Below are 16059 nucleotides of genomic sequence, written 5' to 3'. Positions count from 1 at the left end.
ACCAAATGTCAGTTTGGCAAAACTTCATACCACCTAAGTACAAACCAACACAAACCACAACTTCTACACTTCTAAGAAAACCCTAACTGAAGATTCTTCCTCATCATTCCTGAAAGGAGAAGCCTGTCTACACGAAAATAATGCAAGGTGCTTTCTCAGGTCGAGAGGACACCCTGCCTGAAACCCTCATGCCAAGTCCTGTGTAAGGTGGCCTCTCACTGTGGGAGGCTGAAGGGGGATCGGTGTGCACGGGTAACAGGCCTCTACCCGTGCACTCAGTTCTGGTAAAAAGGAGGTGACGCCCATGCTTAGGACGTCTGGAGCCCGTCACTCTACTGTGTGCTGTGCACATTTTTTCATATTTCGGCACCAGTGGGCCTGCCCACAGATAAACAACCAACGAGCACATTTCATCAGTCAGTTCAGGCCCCTGACACTCTAAAGCGCCCCTCTCAGAACAGATGTGGAGCTGTGGTGACATAACGTCCCTTCAGGTTTTGAACAGTGAGGATCCGTGTCCTTTCTGAGGAGGTGGAGAGCACAGATTCATCCCCTCCTTCATTCCTTCTCAGACTCTTTGAATGTTATCATCTTAGGCTTGAGCTCATGTGGTAGAGAAGACGTAAAAGGACCTGCTTCCTCTGCGTTCAGAGAGATAACTGCCAAGTACAGCCACCTCGAGGGTTGCCACTGACCCACACGAGTATCCTGGGGAAAGGCAGTCACTTTTTTCATTTGTTCAACAGACAAAAACTGCATACTCCTGCCTGGAGCTACAGCATAAAATTTATACTCATGCAAAAGATGGCACAGAGGCCGAGGGTAGGCTATGTGTCTATCCGACACTCTGCCTACCTCCGTGGAAAAATCCACCCTTCCTTTCCATCTTCTAGGCTTTCAGAAGTGAACTGTGCTGTTGGGTGAATGGTTCTCTCCAACCCACAGCAACCGAAGTGGCCTCATGGCACTTCTCCCCGTGTTGACGGTAGGAGCCCTCTGTAATGACAGCCCCGAGCAACATGCGTGAGTGTCTTGCCCCATTCAGGAGTGACTGATACACCCACTGGGCAGGGGGCAGAGACTGAGCTCCATGAACAATCAGTGGTATAAGGGTGATGCTCCCCAGTGGGATTCTTATTGGACCAGGTTTCTTATCCAGCTCCCTCCCACCAAGTCCTTTAAAAAAAATTCATCTGTCTACAGAAGAAGAACCCCATCTTCTTTACAGGAGTGTTGAGGGAGGTTAGTTTTATCTGTATAACCTGGCCAAAGTCGGACAGTGACTTGGGTCACGTCTGGAGGCTGTTATGGAGCACAGATCTGAGCTGGTCTCTCGGCAGCACTTTTGCAAAGTTTTGGGAAAGTTTGTGCACGCTCTCACACATCACTGCTGGGTACCAGCCCGTGCACAGAGCCACTGGCGCCAAGCTTGCTTCTCTGTAAGCATCTCTCCCTCTGCCTCCTCACTCCCACACCTGCCCGTCTTCCCAAGGAAACAGGCTCAGAAACTGCTCCACTCCCCAGTTCAGCATCCAGACCACAGCTTATTTGTCTACACTTTGTCATCCTTTCCCATGGTCTATCTACACTTTCCTGGAAACTATCCTATGGCCTAACAATTCTGAGCTTCCCATATGTACATTTTCTCCAGACAGATAACTGGTCAAAGTATTCAGCCAAACTTGTATTTAGAGCCAAAGAACATGTCCCTTCTCCTCACCCTAAGAGCCTGTGGTCTTGTTTGGACCCCACGCCTGCTTCTGTAGCACTCAGAGCACGGCCTCTGAGTCTCACCAGGCATTTCCTACACATGCAAGGGGAGGACTGGGGGACTCAACGGCTCTCCTAGCAACTCTAGCTCGAGACAAAACAGAACCCCAAACTGCAGTGAGCATTAGCTCTTCGACGATCCCTTCTCCTCACTGTAGAGCTCTCATCAGATGCCTTCTCCAGAGAATTCCATGGGAATGAATTCTGCACTGCAGGCTCACTGTTTGCTATAAAGGTAGAGGCAGTGGAAGGCAGCTCACCACATCTGTTTTGGTGCTGCTGTTTCAGAAAGGCCTCCTCATGGAGCCCTGCCATTCCTCCAGCCCTGTCCCCTCCCCTGCACTCCGTTCTCCACTCAGCTACCAAAGCAATTTTTCTAAAATGCAGCCTGCTCTTGATCTACCATGACCACAGCCCTCAGCGGCTCCAGATGCCGTACATGAGGAAGTCTAGCTCCTCCACACCTTCTACCAGTTTCTTTACAATCCACCCTGCCCACCTGCAAAGTGAAGCCCACCACCCACCTCACACTGCCCGTCCCAGCAACACTGAATCACTCCATGGATGCACCTGGCGCTCCAAACTTCCAGGCCTTTACACACACACACTTCAGTGATCACCAATGTCCTGCTTATCCTCTTGTCCTCCTGGAAAATTTCTCTTTGTTCTGAAAACCTAACTCAACATCACTCCTTGCAGGAAGGTTTCTCTGGCCTGGAAGATAGTAAATTGATGCCTCCTTATGCCACCTCTACATCCTTGCCTATTCCGTAACACGCCTCCTAGACTTGGAGACCTCCTCTGGGTAGGGACAGTCCTCAGGCCTGGCCCATGACCCAAGCTCATGCATGGTTTCTGAACACATGAAGAAAGAACAGATGGATGGGTACGAGGTGGCCCCATGGCATAAACTCCTGCAAGGCACGTTCATCTAAATGAGGCCTCCCTGTTGTAAAGAGAATAGAGAGAATTTGTTGAAAGCAAAGAGTCAGTCAAGATTATTTCTGAGCTAGTCACTCAAACGCAGAAAGCTGCACCAGTGGCTGTTTCCATCCTACCTTGCTCTTAACACCACCTGCCACTGACTATTCTAGTCGCAACGATTGTTTTCTTTTAATGTCAGCAGAGTGCCCACCACTGAGTGGATCCTTAACAAATATCAGGATGAATGGACGGCTGTGAAATAGTTTTCTTTAAAAGGCATCAAAGGATTGGCTTTGAAAGGCATTTCCCACATCACAGACTTTACTGACCTGGGTCATCCATCACAAGACTTGACTCAGAAGCAAAACAGAGAGAGGAGTCTGGGCAGCAGTTAGGAATCTGCTCTAGGGACACCCGTATAGGGCTTTCTTTAGTAATGTGTCAGTTTCATTTCTTCACCCCATCCTTACCAACTATGGATGGTGCTCCTGGCTGCAACCAGAAGGCTCTGGCCTCTCCTTTGTCAGAAGTCCACACTGGCCCAGTCACAGCCCACAATCACCAGGAACTCACTTTGCACTGATGGGGGAAAAGGTGGGTGGTCTCCCACCTTCACTTATGCAGTGGACAACCAGTTGCAGAAACAAAACAGTCCTGGACCAAAATAACCACTCTTGGGAATTAAAGTTTTCTGATCATCACAGCTGCTAAGTGCAAACGTTCTGACTCTGACAGACCTGGATTCAATCCAGGCTCTGGATCTTTCTAGCCAAGTCACTGGAACAAGTCAATTATTTTTGGGGGGGGCTCAGTTTTCATACCCATAAAATGGGAATAATCTGACCCACATCACAGTACTGTCTCAAGAGTTAAAGGATATAGTGTATGTGAAGCCTACATGGTGTGTGTGTATGTGTGTGAGTGTGTGAGTGTGTAGGAAGTGCTCAAAAGCAGAAAACTATGATTAAGAACTTTCAAAAATACTTTGACAATATTCAGGACAGAAAGGGAAAATATTCTTTGAAGACACTGTGCTTAAAAGAGACTGGATTGTCTAGTTTTTAGGAGCCAACAATGCTCATAGATCAGTGTCCCACAGAAAGGTATGAAAAGATGGTGATGGCATTTAAAATACAGCTGTGGCTCTTACAGGCCCTAGGATGGATGGACAGAGAGTAACAAGGCCAGGGACACCCAAGCCTTTCTCTGAAAGCTGATCCAAGAGGATTAATTCTGAAGAGCTCACCTCATTCTCCTCTGCTGGACCCATAACCCAGAGGAGCCAAGGTCAAGGGGCCAAGGGTAAGATGCCAGTTCCAGGCTATGAGCCAGGGTTTCTAGGTTTGAGGGAAAGTCAGGGGACCCCTAATGTTGGACAGGAGGCAAACCAGACAAGTAGTGTTGCTCAAGTGTCAGGAATGCTGGAAAGGCGTCATATATCCACACTGTCCCGATCCTCCTGGTACAACCCAAAGCTAACAGAGGATCAAAATTTCCGCAAATTTCAGCCCTGAGCATGAGATGAGTTTTTTTCTAAGCTAAATTTGGTTTTAGTTTTCAAGCGCCTGAGATGCACAATTCAAATGTGTTAAGTCCCTGGCTTCTTATACTGATCAAACCATCCCCTGCTTTGGGGTTGACCTGGCTGCCCTCATGCCTGCCCACTCTTACAACTGTTCCGGCCATCATTCCAGAGGTTCCATGAAGAAAGCTCAAGGTTAGTGGTTGGGGAAGCACAAGCTAAGCCATCAGCCCTTGGGAACAGGGATTAACTTCTGGTGGAGGGGACAGGTCCATTTGTCTGGGTACTGTGAGCAGCAGGGCTATTACCCTACAGGAAAGAGAAGAGAGATTTCTAAATATAGTGATAGCTCCATCAGCAAGAGACTGGGTTCCCGCAAGGACAAGGACCTTGCTCAGGGAAGCCTCAGCCTGTCTGAATGGGGCCTGGTTGGTGGGAGCTGGCAGCCGGCTTTGGCCCCTTGCCCTGGGCTCAGATCAGGGGCAGCATCCTTGTGAGCGTGGCCCACAACTAGGCAGTGTTGTGTCTGGAAGGAGCACAGGACCGCGAGCCAGGAGACGTGAATTCTAGTGCGAGCTCTGCCTTGAACTAGCTGAGTGACCTTGGGAAAGTCACCTGATTTCTGTGGGGCAGAGGGACAATGAGGGGCTGGGGGGGACAATCTCTAAGTTTCCCATTGGAGTGTGACCCAGGGCCTATTCGACCCCTCCTCGGCCCCATGCTTCCAGGGTCAGAGACGGGAGAAGATGGGGCAGGGGTAGGGGAGACACAAACGGGAGCCGCAGGGGACTGCAAATCAGGACTCCACTTTCTCCTTCTTTTTGCTCTTCTTCAGGAAGGATGGGGTGCGGAATTTCTTCTTCTTCTTTGAGGGAGACTTGGAAGGTGAGCCCTCTGGGGACATGGGGCCACTGGTGACAGACTCGGTTTTGTCCTTGGAGGTGTCGACATCCGTGTCAGCACTGGTGGTCATCTGGCTGAGGCCTTTGCTGAGGGTGTCCTCCACCGTCTGCCCGTCCTCTCTCCCATTGACCACCACTCCTTCCTGCTGCGTCACGTCCGGCTCTGTGGTGTCTTTGCTTGTTTCCGTCAGCTTAGCCTCTTCTAGAAAAAGATCCAAACACATGACCCATTAGATTTCATTCAGACAAGAGCTTCTGTCTGGGGCTACAGAACCATTTCCAGGCAATTCTATATGGGAAATCTAGAGTCGTGGAAGTGGCAGGCCCGCGTTGTCAGGGGAGGGCTCTCTCCCAGACAGTAGAGAACAGGCCCTTGGTGGGCTGGGGCTCTGGGTTCTTGTCTACAAATGTAAATGGGTCATGATGTCCAAATGTGGCAGCAACTCAGCAAGGGCCCAGGTGGGAGCTTTCCTTGGTATGGACAGAATGAGGAAAAGACACGGGCAACAGAGAGGCTGGACAGCTCAGGGGAGGTGTCTAAGAATTGTCACTGGTTCAGTTTCACCAGTAAAAATATGAAAACAACATGCTTTCATACCCATTTCATTTCCCACACCAGTGAGGAACTTTAAAAAATGGGCAGTATCTTCCCAGTAGGCAGAGCAGGGGCAGGCAGAGCGAGGCTGGGGTTTCCTGAGTGGCCCAGACCCTACAGACTGCCACCCGTTCAAGGCCAGAAACAGAACCCTCCAACCGCCCCTCCTCCTCCTTCCCACTCTCACCCCACCCTCCTTCCCATTCAAGTTCTGAAATGCATGGACGGGGAGGGAGGAAGGAAAACTATAACTGTAGACTTGGAAAAGTAGAAGGGAATGTGAGGATCATCTCGCTCCTCCCCATTTTACCGATGGGAAAATTGAGTGAAATAGTAAAAGGGGACAGACTTCAGCCTCCTGCTGTCCCAGCTTAGTGCTCTTTACACTGTGTGAAACTGAGACGTGTGAGTGTTATCTGTGTGTGAGAGTGCATGTGTGTGAGTGCACACCTGTGTATGTGTGCACGAGTGCACATGTGTGATGGTGACTGGATGTTGATGTGCATGTGCGTGCATGTGTGTGAATGTACACTTCTGTAAGTGTGCAAGTGTGTGTGAGAGTGCACGTGTGCACGTGCATTATGCATGTGTGCACATGTGTCAGTATGTGAGTACACATGAGTACTTGTGTGTGCATGAGTGTGCATGTATGAGTATACACGTGTGTGAGTATGTACGTATGAGTGAACATGTGTATCTGTGTCAGTGTGCACATGCATGTGTGTGAGTGCACACCTGTATGTATCAGTGTGTGCATGAGTGCACATTTGTGACTGTGACTGGGTGTTAGTATGCATGTGTGTGTCTGCACTTCTGTGAGTGTGCAAGTGTGTGCATTATGCATGTGTGTGCATGTGTCTATATGTAAGTGCACACGAGTGCTTGTATATGTGTGAGAGTGCATGTGTGTGCATGTGTGTGAGTATGCACATATGAGTGAGCATGTGTATCTAAGTGTGTGAATGTGCACATGGTAGGCACATGTGATTGCACACAAGTGTGCAGGTGTGATTGCACACACGTGTGAGTGTGCATGTGTTGAACACACATGTGTACATGTTCATGTGTATGAGTGTGTGTGTGTGAATGTGCACGTGAGTATGCATGTGTGTAAGTGGGAAGGATAGCTAGGGAAGGTGGGGCTGGTCATTTACAGAGCGGGACAAAACAGACATCTTGGGAAAGGGCTAGGGTTCTTAACAGGGTAAAGACTGAAGAAATATCTGGTTACATGGAAGAGGGCGTTAAATTTGGAAACAGTTAGAATGGGCTAGTTTAACCCTCTGGGCAAACCAAGGTCTTCTCCAATGACTCCTGAGGACTGTCCTCTCTTAGTACTGAGGGCCTTGGCTCTGACTCCCATCTTCCTACTGTCTGGCCCGCATCCTGCCATCATCCACCTACCAAGCCCTCTAAAGCCCTTGACTCCTATGGCCCTTATGGTCTGCTCTCCCACTATGCATGCCCATGGTCATCACTGGCCATTCTCTTAAACACAGGAAAGCAGTCCAGACACAACCTTCCCCCGACCGCTCTCCTCTCCTCTCCTCATCTGCTTTTGGCCTCATCAACCCTCTGTCCCTGGACCCGTCTCTGCCATCACAGCCTGTTTCCCTCTGCCTGGACCACCCTTCTCTATCTTCTCCATGTCCCCAACCTTCACCCACACAATGAATCAGCTTGAGTCTTACCCTCCCCTTGAACTCTTTCCTGATCCCATCCTTGCTTCCAGGTAGAATGTGTCACTCCTTTCGGCCCCTACTATACAAATTCCCATCACAGCAATATAAAACAATCACTTCTTTTACATGTCTATCCCCTCCCTCAAAACTGAAATAAATTAGATAAGATTGTGTTTAATTATTTATGTAACTAGCTCATAGGAGGTACTCAAAAAGTGACTGTGGAACCCATGAATGGTTGAATGCATCAGCAAACAAATGAACACGTGAACGGTTTTTTCCAACCAAGCCAACACCGCACATTGTCATCTTTCTTACTTGTCACAGCCTGAGCCAACCATGTAAACAAAGAGCAGCCTGTGTGCTGGCCTTTACCTTCTGAACCTCCTCCCCTGTCCCCACTCTCAATCTCCTGGACTTTCTTTGTTCCTTTCATGGCCCCTCACTTAGGTGACTGATGAGGTCATATTTCTCAAGTCTCCCCCTCTCCGATGACTTTGTTACCTGTTTTCTAGCTCTATGAACACAACTGCAGATTAGAGGGCTCCCCCTTTCTGTCCATGTGCCTCTTCCTGTCCTGGTGGTAACAGGCATCCTTACTCCAACAGCACCATTCACCCATGCCCACCCCAGCAGCCTCATCCACAGCCACAGCTTCTGCCATGTCTTGCTTTAGAGGTATACACCCAGGTTCTTCTTCCCCATCCAGAAAATGAGACCATGCTGAGTATACTGCCAGCATCTCTCACGCTGGCAGTATACAGAGCTTTCTCATGATGAATTGTTCGGGGAGCAGCAGAAACACAAAGTGGGGCTGGGAGGCAATAGGCCTTGGAGAAGTCAGGTTCCAAATTAAGGTCATCACTCCCTCAACTGGAAGAAACCAAAAACATGGAAGGGTGTGGCTGGCCAAGAGAAGGGGAAGCAGGACAGGGCTCTAGAAATACTTATTGGGCCCCAGTAAGAAAAGCATCAAGGACCAGCTCTGAGAGTCCAGATCCCTCCTCTGCTAAAAGCCCAAAACAAGTAAGATCAGAACTTGATGGGTCTTCAGCTATTTGAAGACCAGGCTGGGAAGAGGCCCAGCAACTAGAAGCAGTTGGAAACTCACCTTCTCACATCCCCTAAGGAAAATCACTGGCTTTCTCTCCTAGATGGGGCACTTGGAGCTCTGGGAGTAGGAGTCAGATGTGGGAGTGGGTGGAATGAAAGAGACGCTAGAAAATGGGGGTGTCTATCCAAGGATGATGGTCAGGAAGCAGAGGGAAGAGGAAAGGGAGTAGGGAGAGTGCCCTTTCTCTTTCAGAGAAAGACTGGGCTTGGCAGTCAGGGACAATATCTACACCCTCATGGGCTGGAAAGAGCTGAAAGGCTTGCAGAGGCTGGAGGAGGAAGAGAGGTGCTTTGGGAGGGAGATGCCAAGCTTGTTTGGGTACTTACCTCTCAGAGTGGATTTCTCACTTTCCCTCAGCATCCAAACACTTGTCTCTCAGTCCTCCAGTGTCCCCTCCCAGAAATGCCCACACCCTGGAAAGCTCACTCTACTCTTGTCTGCCAGTCCAAGCATATATCTCCCCATGGTCTGCTTCAAGCCTCTCTCGACATTTGACAATGATCTTGCCCTTTTCTAAACCTACTACCAATATATTAATTTTACACTTGAGTGTGGCCCCCTCCCACACTGAGTATGGGATGGCCCTGTGACTTGGAGGAAGCAACAGAATGCAGAGGAAGCACCACTAGAGGAAATGCCATTAAAGGAAGTGCTTTCTAACCAGCCTTAGGCTAAAGAATTAAGAAAGCCTAGCAGCTTCTGCTAGCTTCTGTTTGGGGAGCCCTGAGGCACCATGTATAAAGTCCAACAACCTTGATGGGAACATAGATGGAGAAGCCACATGAAGAGTACCTACAACCATGTGGAGAGAGACAGAGACAGACAAAGAGGCCCAGCCATTCCACTGTCCCAGCTGAGCCCAGCCTTCCAGCCACTCCTACCAAGGCACCTGACATGTGAGTGCATTATCTTGGAAATTCTAGTTCAGTCAGGCACCCAGATGACTGCAGCTCCAGCTGACATCAGTGGAGCATAAGAACCATCCCGCCGAGCCTAGTCAACCCACAGAAGAACTAATTTCCATAAACCGGTTCTCATTAAGTGCTATGATTTAATAATTATCTACTGCTACATAACAAACCACCCCAAAACTTAGTGACTTAAAACAGCAAGCAGTATAGTATCTCTCACAACCCTGGGAACACAGTACACAGTGAGAGCTCATTTATGAACACACAGTACTGGATCCTTTTATATTTAGGAGCTCCTTTTATCCTGATAACGATGCTGTGAATTAGGAAAGGCAAGGATTCATGTTAGTTCCCTATTCTTTAGTGTTTTTAAGCAACTTATTTGAGATGGCTAAATTAGTCAGTGACAGGGCTGATCTTCTAATGTCAAACGCAGGGCTATTTCTTTGCGGGAATAGCCAGTGCTCCTGGGGGGATGGAGTTTTCAGGGGCAGGGACAGTCAGGAGCTGGTCAAAGAGAAGGTGATGAGAGAGATGGCAGAGGTGAAGGAGGAGGACTTGAAAGCCTCTTTCAGAGAGGCTGGGTGGTAGGAGACAGAGGAAGAGTGATGGTGAGGTGATTTAGCACAAGAGGATTTGAGAGTATGGTGACAGATGGAGAAAAAGCCATTCTTGACCCAATAGGTGAGCTACATGTGAAAGTGCAGATGCTACTTGGAGTGTTAGCCCTGAGGAGCTGGGCAAGACATCAGGCAGCATGGCCAAGCCACCCAGCCCCACCTCACAACAGTCACCCTAGACAGCTCCAACTGGGCCTCATCACGTGAGGTCGGCTCCAAAGAGGTCCACATTCTCCAACTCTATCTATTTCAGGAAGTCTTTTTTCTAACAACTCAACTGGGGTGTGCCTCTCCATGGAGCACGGATTTGGGTCAGAGAAAAGCAGGAATTCAGCCAGTGGGAAAGCAGTGATCCCACCCCTTACATCCTCCTCCTCCTGCCCTCTGTCCCACTGGACAGCAGAGAGTGCTCTAAGGGCCTCCCAAGAGCTGAAATGGAAGCCTCTTCTCAGTGGTATCACCTTCCTGCAGTTGGCTGCAGGGATGCTGCAGACAGCAGTCAGGCTGGGTGCTCTCTGCATCCAGATCTGGCAGTTGTGCCCCAAAGTCATTCAGGCTGTGGCCTCCAGCCCTAGAAGACACCATGGGCTCCTTAGATGGGCCCATGCATTAGGAATGGGCTGCAGATGTGCTCCTGAGGCGACAGGAACTGCCAGAGGGGAGCACCCAGCAGCTGGTCCCACAGTGCATTCACTGTGGGGGACTGCTGCTTCTGGGAGGTGTGCCCTGCATGAATACAAGAGTGTGCATGAGTGCATCTCTCTTAGAGGAAGCCTAGGCCATGCACAGCACATGTGGAATTGGTCATGGCATTTACAGTCAGGAAACCTCCCAAAGGCAAGGCTGTAAACTGCAAATTAAAAACTGAGGAGAAATCTATTTCCTTTGAAATACTCCTCCCTCCCCACATTGCGAGTGTTGGAGTAAGTTAGTAAACGGCATCTCTGTACTTCTGACAGAGACAGGTATTCAGAATCAGAGGAAACTCCTTTGATGAAGGCACAAATGGGAAGAGGAAGGAAAACACTGGTGCAGACAGGCCGACAACACTGTGATGAGACAGATGGACACAGTCACGGGACATCCACCCAGGCTCTGGCCCCAAGCAGATGGGTTTCCTCTGGCAGTGCTAGGCCTGCGGTCAAGGCAGCAACTCACTTACAGAAGGAGCTCAGGATTGTGGTATGCAAGCAGCATCCACATGTCTGGCCATTCTACCCAGGAAGGGGAAGGGTCCATCAGGCCACCCAGCTGGTACCATCTGCATGGGGTCCAGCCCTCCCTAGTGAGGGCCCCGGGGAACCCAGGAGAGGAGCATTCATTCCCCACAGTGATTCCAGAAGCTCATTAAAGCCACTTTCATGATCTGGGAGGTGTGGACAATATTATTCAGTTCAGTTCAGTCGCTCAGTCGTATCTGACTCTTTGAGACCCCATGAATCGCAGCACGCCAGGCCTCCCTGTCCATCGCTAACTCCCGGAGTTCATCCAAACTCATGTCCATTGAGTCAGTGATGTCATCCAACCATCTCATCCTCTGTCGTCCCCTTCTCCTCCTGCCCTCAATCCCTCCCAGCATCAGGGTCTTTTCAAATGAGTCAGCTCTTTGCATCAGGTGGCCAAAGTATAGCAGTTTCAGCTTCAGCATCAGTCCTTCCAATGAAAATTCAGGACTGATTTCCTTTAGAATGGACTGGTTGTGTCTCCTTGCAGTCCAAGGGACCCTCAAGAGTCTTCTCCAACACCACAGTTCAAAAGCATCAATTCTGCACTCAGCTTTCTTTATAGTCCAACTCTCACATCCATACATGACCACAGGAAAAACCATAGCCTTGACTAGACGGACCTTTGTTGACAAAGTAATGTCTCTGCTTTTCCATATGCTGTCTAGGTTGGTCATAACTTTCCTTCCAAGGAGTAAGTGTCTTTTAATTTCATGGCTGCAATCACCATCTGCAGTGATTTTGGAGCCCAGAAAAATAAAGTCTGACACTGTTTCCACTGTTTCCCCATCTATTTCCCATGAAGTGATGGGACCAGATGCCATGATCTTAGTTTCTGAATGTTGAGCTTCAAGCCAACTTTTTCACTCTCCTCTTTCACTTTCATCAAGAGGCTCTTTAGTTCTTCTTCACTTTCTGCCATAAGGGTGGTGTCATCTGCATATCTGAGGTTATTGATATTTCTCCCAGCATTCTTGATTCCAGCCTATTCTTCCTCCAGCCCAGCATTTCTCATGATGTACTCTGCATATAAGGTAAATAAGCAGGGTGACAATATACAGCCTTGATGTACTCCTTTTCCTATTTGGAACCAGTCTGTTGTTCCATGTCCAGTTCTAACTGTTGTTTCCTGACCTGCATACAGATTTCTCAAGAGGCAGGTCAGGTGGTCTGGGATTCCCATCTCTTTCAGAATTTTCCACAGTTTATTGTGATCCACACAGTCAAAGGCTTTGGCATAGTCAATCAAACAGAAATAGATGTTTTTCTGGAACTCTCTTGCTTTTTCCATGATCCAGCGGATGTTGGAATTTGATTTCTGGTTCCTCTGCCTTTTCTAAATCCGGCTTGAACATCTGGAAGTTCACAGTTCACATATTGCTGAAGCCTGGCTTGGAGAATTTTAAGCATTACTTTACTAGTGTGTGAGATGAGTGCAATTGTGAAGTAGTTTGAACATTCTTTGGCATGGTCTTTCTTTAGGATTGGAATGAAAACTGATCTTTTCCAGTCCTGTGGCCACTGCTGAGTTTTCCAAATTTGCTGGCATATTGAGTGCAGCACTTTCACAGCATCATCTTTCAGGATTTGAAATAGCTCAACTGGAATTCCATCACCTCCACTAGCTTTGTTTGTAGTGATGCTTCCTAAAGCCCATTTGACTTCACATTCCAGGATGTCTGGCTCTAGTTGAGTGATTACACCATCGTGATTATCCGGGTCGTGAGGATCTTTTTTGTACAGTTCTTCTGTTTATTCTTGCCACCTCTTCTTAATATCTTCTGCTTCTGCTAGGTCCCTACCATTTCTGTCCTTTATTGAGCCCATCTTTATGTGAAGTGTCCCCTTGGTATCTCTAATTTTCTTGAAGAGATCTCTAGTCTTTCCCATTCTATTGTTTTCTTCTATTTCTTTGCATTGTTCACTGAGGAAGGCTTTCTTATCTCTTCTTGCTATTCTTTGGAACTCTGCCTTCAAATGGGTATATCTTTCCTTTTCTCCTTTGGGTTTTTAGGGTTAGGGTTAGGATGATATTATTATTATTATCTACCAAACCTATATTATTCATCATAACCACAATTGGATCTTCTATTTAAATCATGCTTTTACTCTTTCCAAGTATGTTTTCATCTATACCTTCCCTTATATATAAAAGAACCTTCAAAAGGAAAAATAGCAATATTAGTAGCCCCATTTGACAGTCAAGGAAACTGAGGCATGAAGACTGATCTTCTAAAATCAGCAGTTGAGTTCTTATTAGTTACCAGTTGAGTTGGGCCTAGAGCTCTGTTCTATAAACTAGCATCTAATGATGTGGTTTTCAACCTGGGCTATGTATTAGACTCACCTGGAGAGAGATCTTATCACTTTAGGCTGCACTCCTCCACCCCTACTCCTAGACCACTGAACTCGGAATCACTGGGGTAGGACCTTGGCAGGTGTCAGGAACTGTAAAGCTCCCCAGGTGATTCTAATGCACAGTCAAGGTTGACAAGGACATCATCAGCCTTACCTGGGAGCTTGCTGGACATGCAGGGTCTCAGGTCCCACCCCAGACTTACTGCATCTTAATTTTAACATTTTAATCTTCACTTTAACCAGATGCCTAGGTGATCCCTGTGCACAGTAGAGTCTAAGCACTGGGCTGCTGCATCTAGAAAGGCCCACCAGCAGTCTGGCCTGAGTTGAAGACGAGGAGGCTATGGGCCAGTCATTAAAGTACTCAGCATTGCTTAGACCGGGCTATACCCGCAAGATGTATTGTCACAGCCTGTGAATGGAACAGGCTTAAAACTGGCAACCTCTATTTCAGGATCCCTAGAAATAGCAGAGGGGAAGGAGTTTCTGGTAGGAGGGCAGCATGTGTCAAAAGGCAGGGGCGCTGCAGTGCACAACTCCATGCAGACCCCTTTCTGGGTCTGTGCCTCCTCCCTGCCAGCGAGCACTTCAGCTCAACTCACCATCCACAGATTTGGAGGGAGAGCCCACGGGGCTCTTCGGCTCGGACTTGGCTGGGCTCTGAGCTGGAGAAGCAGGTGCAGACTTCACAGGGGAGCCAGGTTCCTCTGGGGCAGGCTCCTTCTCTCCTGAAAACACAGAAAACCAACTCAGGACAGAGGTCAGGCAGAAGAGAGATGGGCAGACAGAGTGCTTTGAGGCAATGCTTTCTTCTACTTGGTCCTCCCTCATTTCCCCTAACTGGAATTAGCTGCTTCCCCATCCCCCCACCGCCACCCCCACCCCTGCCCACACACTTTTTTAAATGTCTGCTACACTCTGGGCGAGGCAAATGGGAGGAGTCAGAGTCTAGGTCTGTTTCCTCTATCAAATCACATCCTTGGATGGATTATATTACCCCTGATGTGGACGCAAGACTGCAGGGGAATTCCCGCCCAACATTTGTATGCAGCTCACATATTATTTATGTAATTTACATGTTCAGTCCAAACAATCTCTAGAGACAAAAAGCACTATATTTTTCTATCTACTTCTTTGACTGGCACGTGAGAACTCCAAGCAAGCTGGCAAGGGTTCTTCTAGTGCCTTTGTGCCCAGGAAGATGGCTGACTTTGGGTGGGGAGGGAGGACGTGGAAAAAGGTCCTTCCCTGAGGGAATAAAAGCCTTTGATACCATGCAGGGGCCTGTGGGACTCCTGGGCACAAGGCCTCTCTGTCCCTCATCTCTTTGATTATAGAAAGCTACCTTCATTCAACCTCCATGATCTTCCCTGAGTTCCAATGGGGAGATTCAAGCTGTTGTTAATTATCAAAGGGACAGGAGGTGAGACAAGGGAGAAACAAACAGCAAGAGCAGCTTTGGGGCAAGGCCCATCAGAGGATGCACACAACCATATCTTTGAGCTATTTTGCAGATACTGAAATGCCCTCCAAGTGGAAGAAGGTAATGATTGATAATGACATGCTGCCCACAAGCATGCAGACCCCAGATCAGTTGGAACTGAAGGCTAACGATGCTGACTCCAACTTACCACACCACCAACCCATCCAAAGAATGTCCATGAGCTGATCACGCCCTCTTTGGACAATTAATACTAAATTTCTCACTATCTTCCCTAAGTTGGAACACATGGTTGTGACGGCATAAGCCCACCATTGCCCCCTTGGCCTGGCAAAACAGTAAAGCTATTCCTATCTACTTCACCCAAAACTCTGTCTCTGAGATTTGATTCTGCAACTGGTGCAGAGAGAGGCTGAGCTTTCAGCATCATCTTGTCTGGTGGACAAAATCAAGAGCTAAGTCCTGTGTCGCAGACCCCAAGTGCATCTAGAGCAAAGAGAAGGGACAGCTCATGAGGGGAACAGAGAGGGCTTCCTAGGTGGACAGAAGTTTGCCGCAGAGCCTGAAGTGTAGACGATATTGAATAACGTAGCCAAGAAGGGAAACTCTGCCAGGAAGGGACAAAGGCATGAACAAGCTCTCAAGAGTCAGCGTGGAGAGATGGGCTTGACTGAGATTCTGACGTAAAGGCCTTGGCTGCTGACAGTTCTGATTTCCAGGTTTATACCAAAACCAGATAGATCCATCAGTAACAGTGATCACATTATTATAACCAACATTTGTCTGGTGCTTACTGACCTAGGCCATATTTATATGGTGCTACTCTAACTAAGCACCACATGGATTAACTCCTTCTTCCCAGATGAGGGCGTCAATGGGATCATGGGAGCACGATGTAACCACCGCCAGGTAGGAGCCATGAGGGGCATTATTGGGGATAACAGTATTATGCTCCTAAGAATATTGTTTGGTGATGAGGCAGGAAGGTCAAATTGAA

General features: G+C 48.3%; 1 protein-coding gene across 1 annotated transcript in view; it reads right to left on the bottom strand.

The window, feature by feature from the left end:
• Positions 1–5012: 5012 nt before the first annotated feature.
• The window catches only part of ADD2 (adducin 2), a 48420-nt gene continuing 37373 nt past the window's right edge, over positions 5013–16059 (bottom strand). Inside the window, exons 13-14 of the mRNA XM_052648544.1 lie at positions 14224–14349; positions 5013–5320 (exon numbers count right to left, since the gene is read on the bottom strand). Of these exons, the coding sequence (XP_052504504.1) occupies positions 5013–5320; positions 14224–14349 (434 nt within the window). The remainder of the gene's footprint in view (positions 5321–14223; positions 14350–16059) is intronic.

The sequence above is a fragment of the Budorcas taxicolor genome, chromosome 11 (genome assembly GCF_023091745.1).
Source record: "Budorcas taxicolor isolate Tak-1 chromosome 11, Takin1.1, whole genome shotgun sequence".
In the NCBI taxonomy this organism is placed as follows: domain Eukaryota; kingdom Metazoa; phylum Chordata; class Mammalia; order Artiodactyla; family Bovidae; genus Budorcas; species Budorcas taxicolor.
The sequence above is the reverse complement of the archived record's forward strand: the minus strand, read 5'-3'. Positions and strand labels throughout refer to the sequence as shown.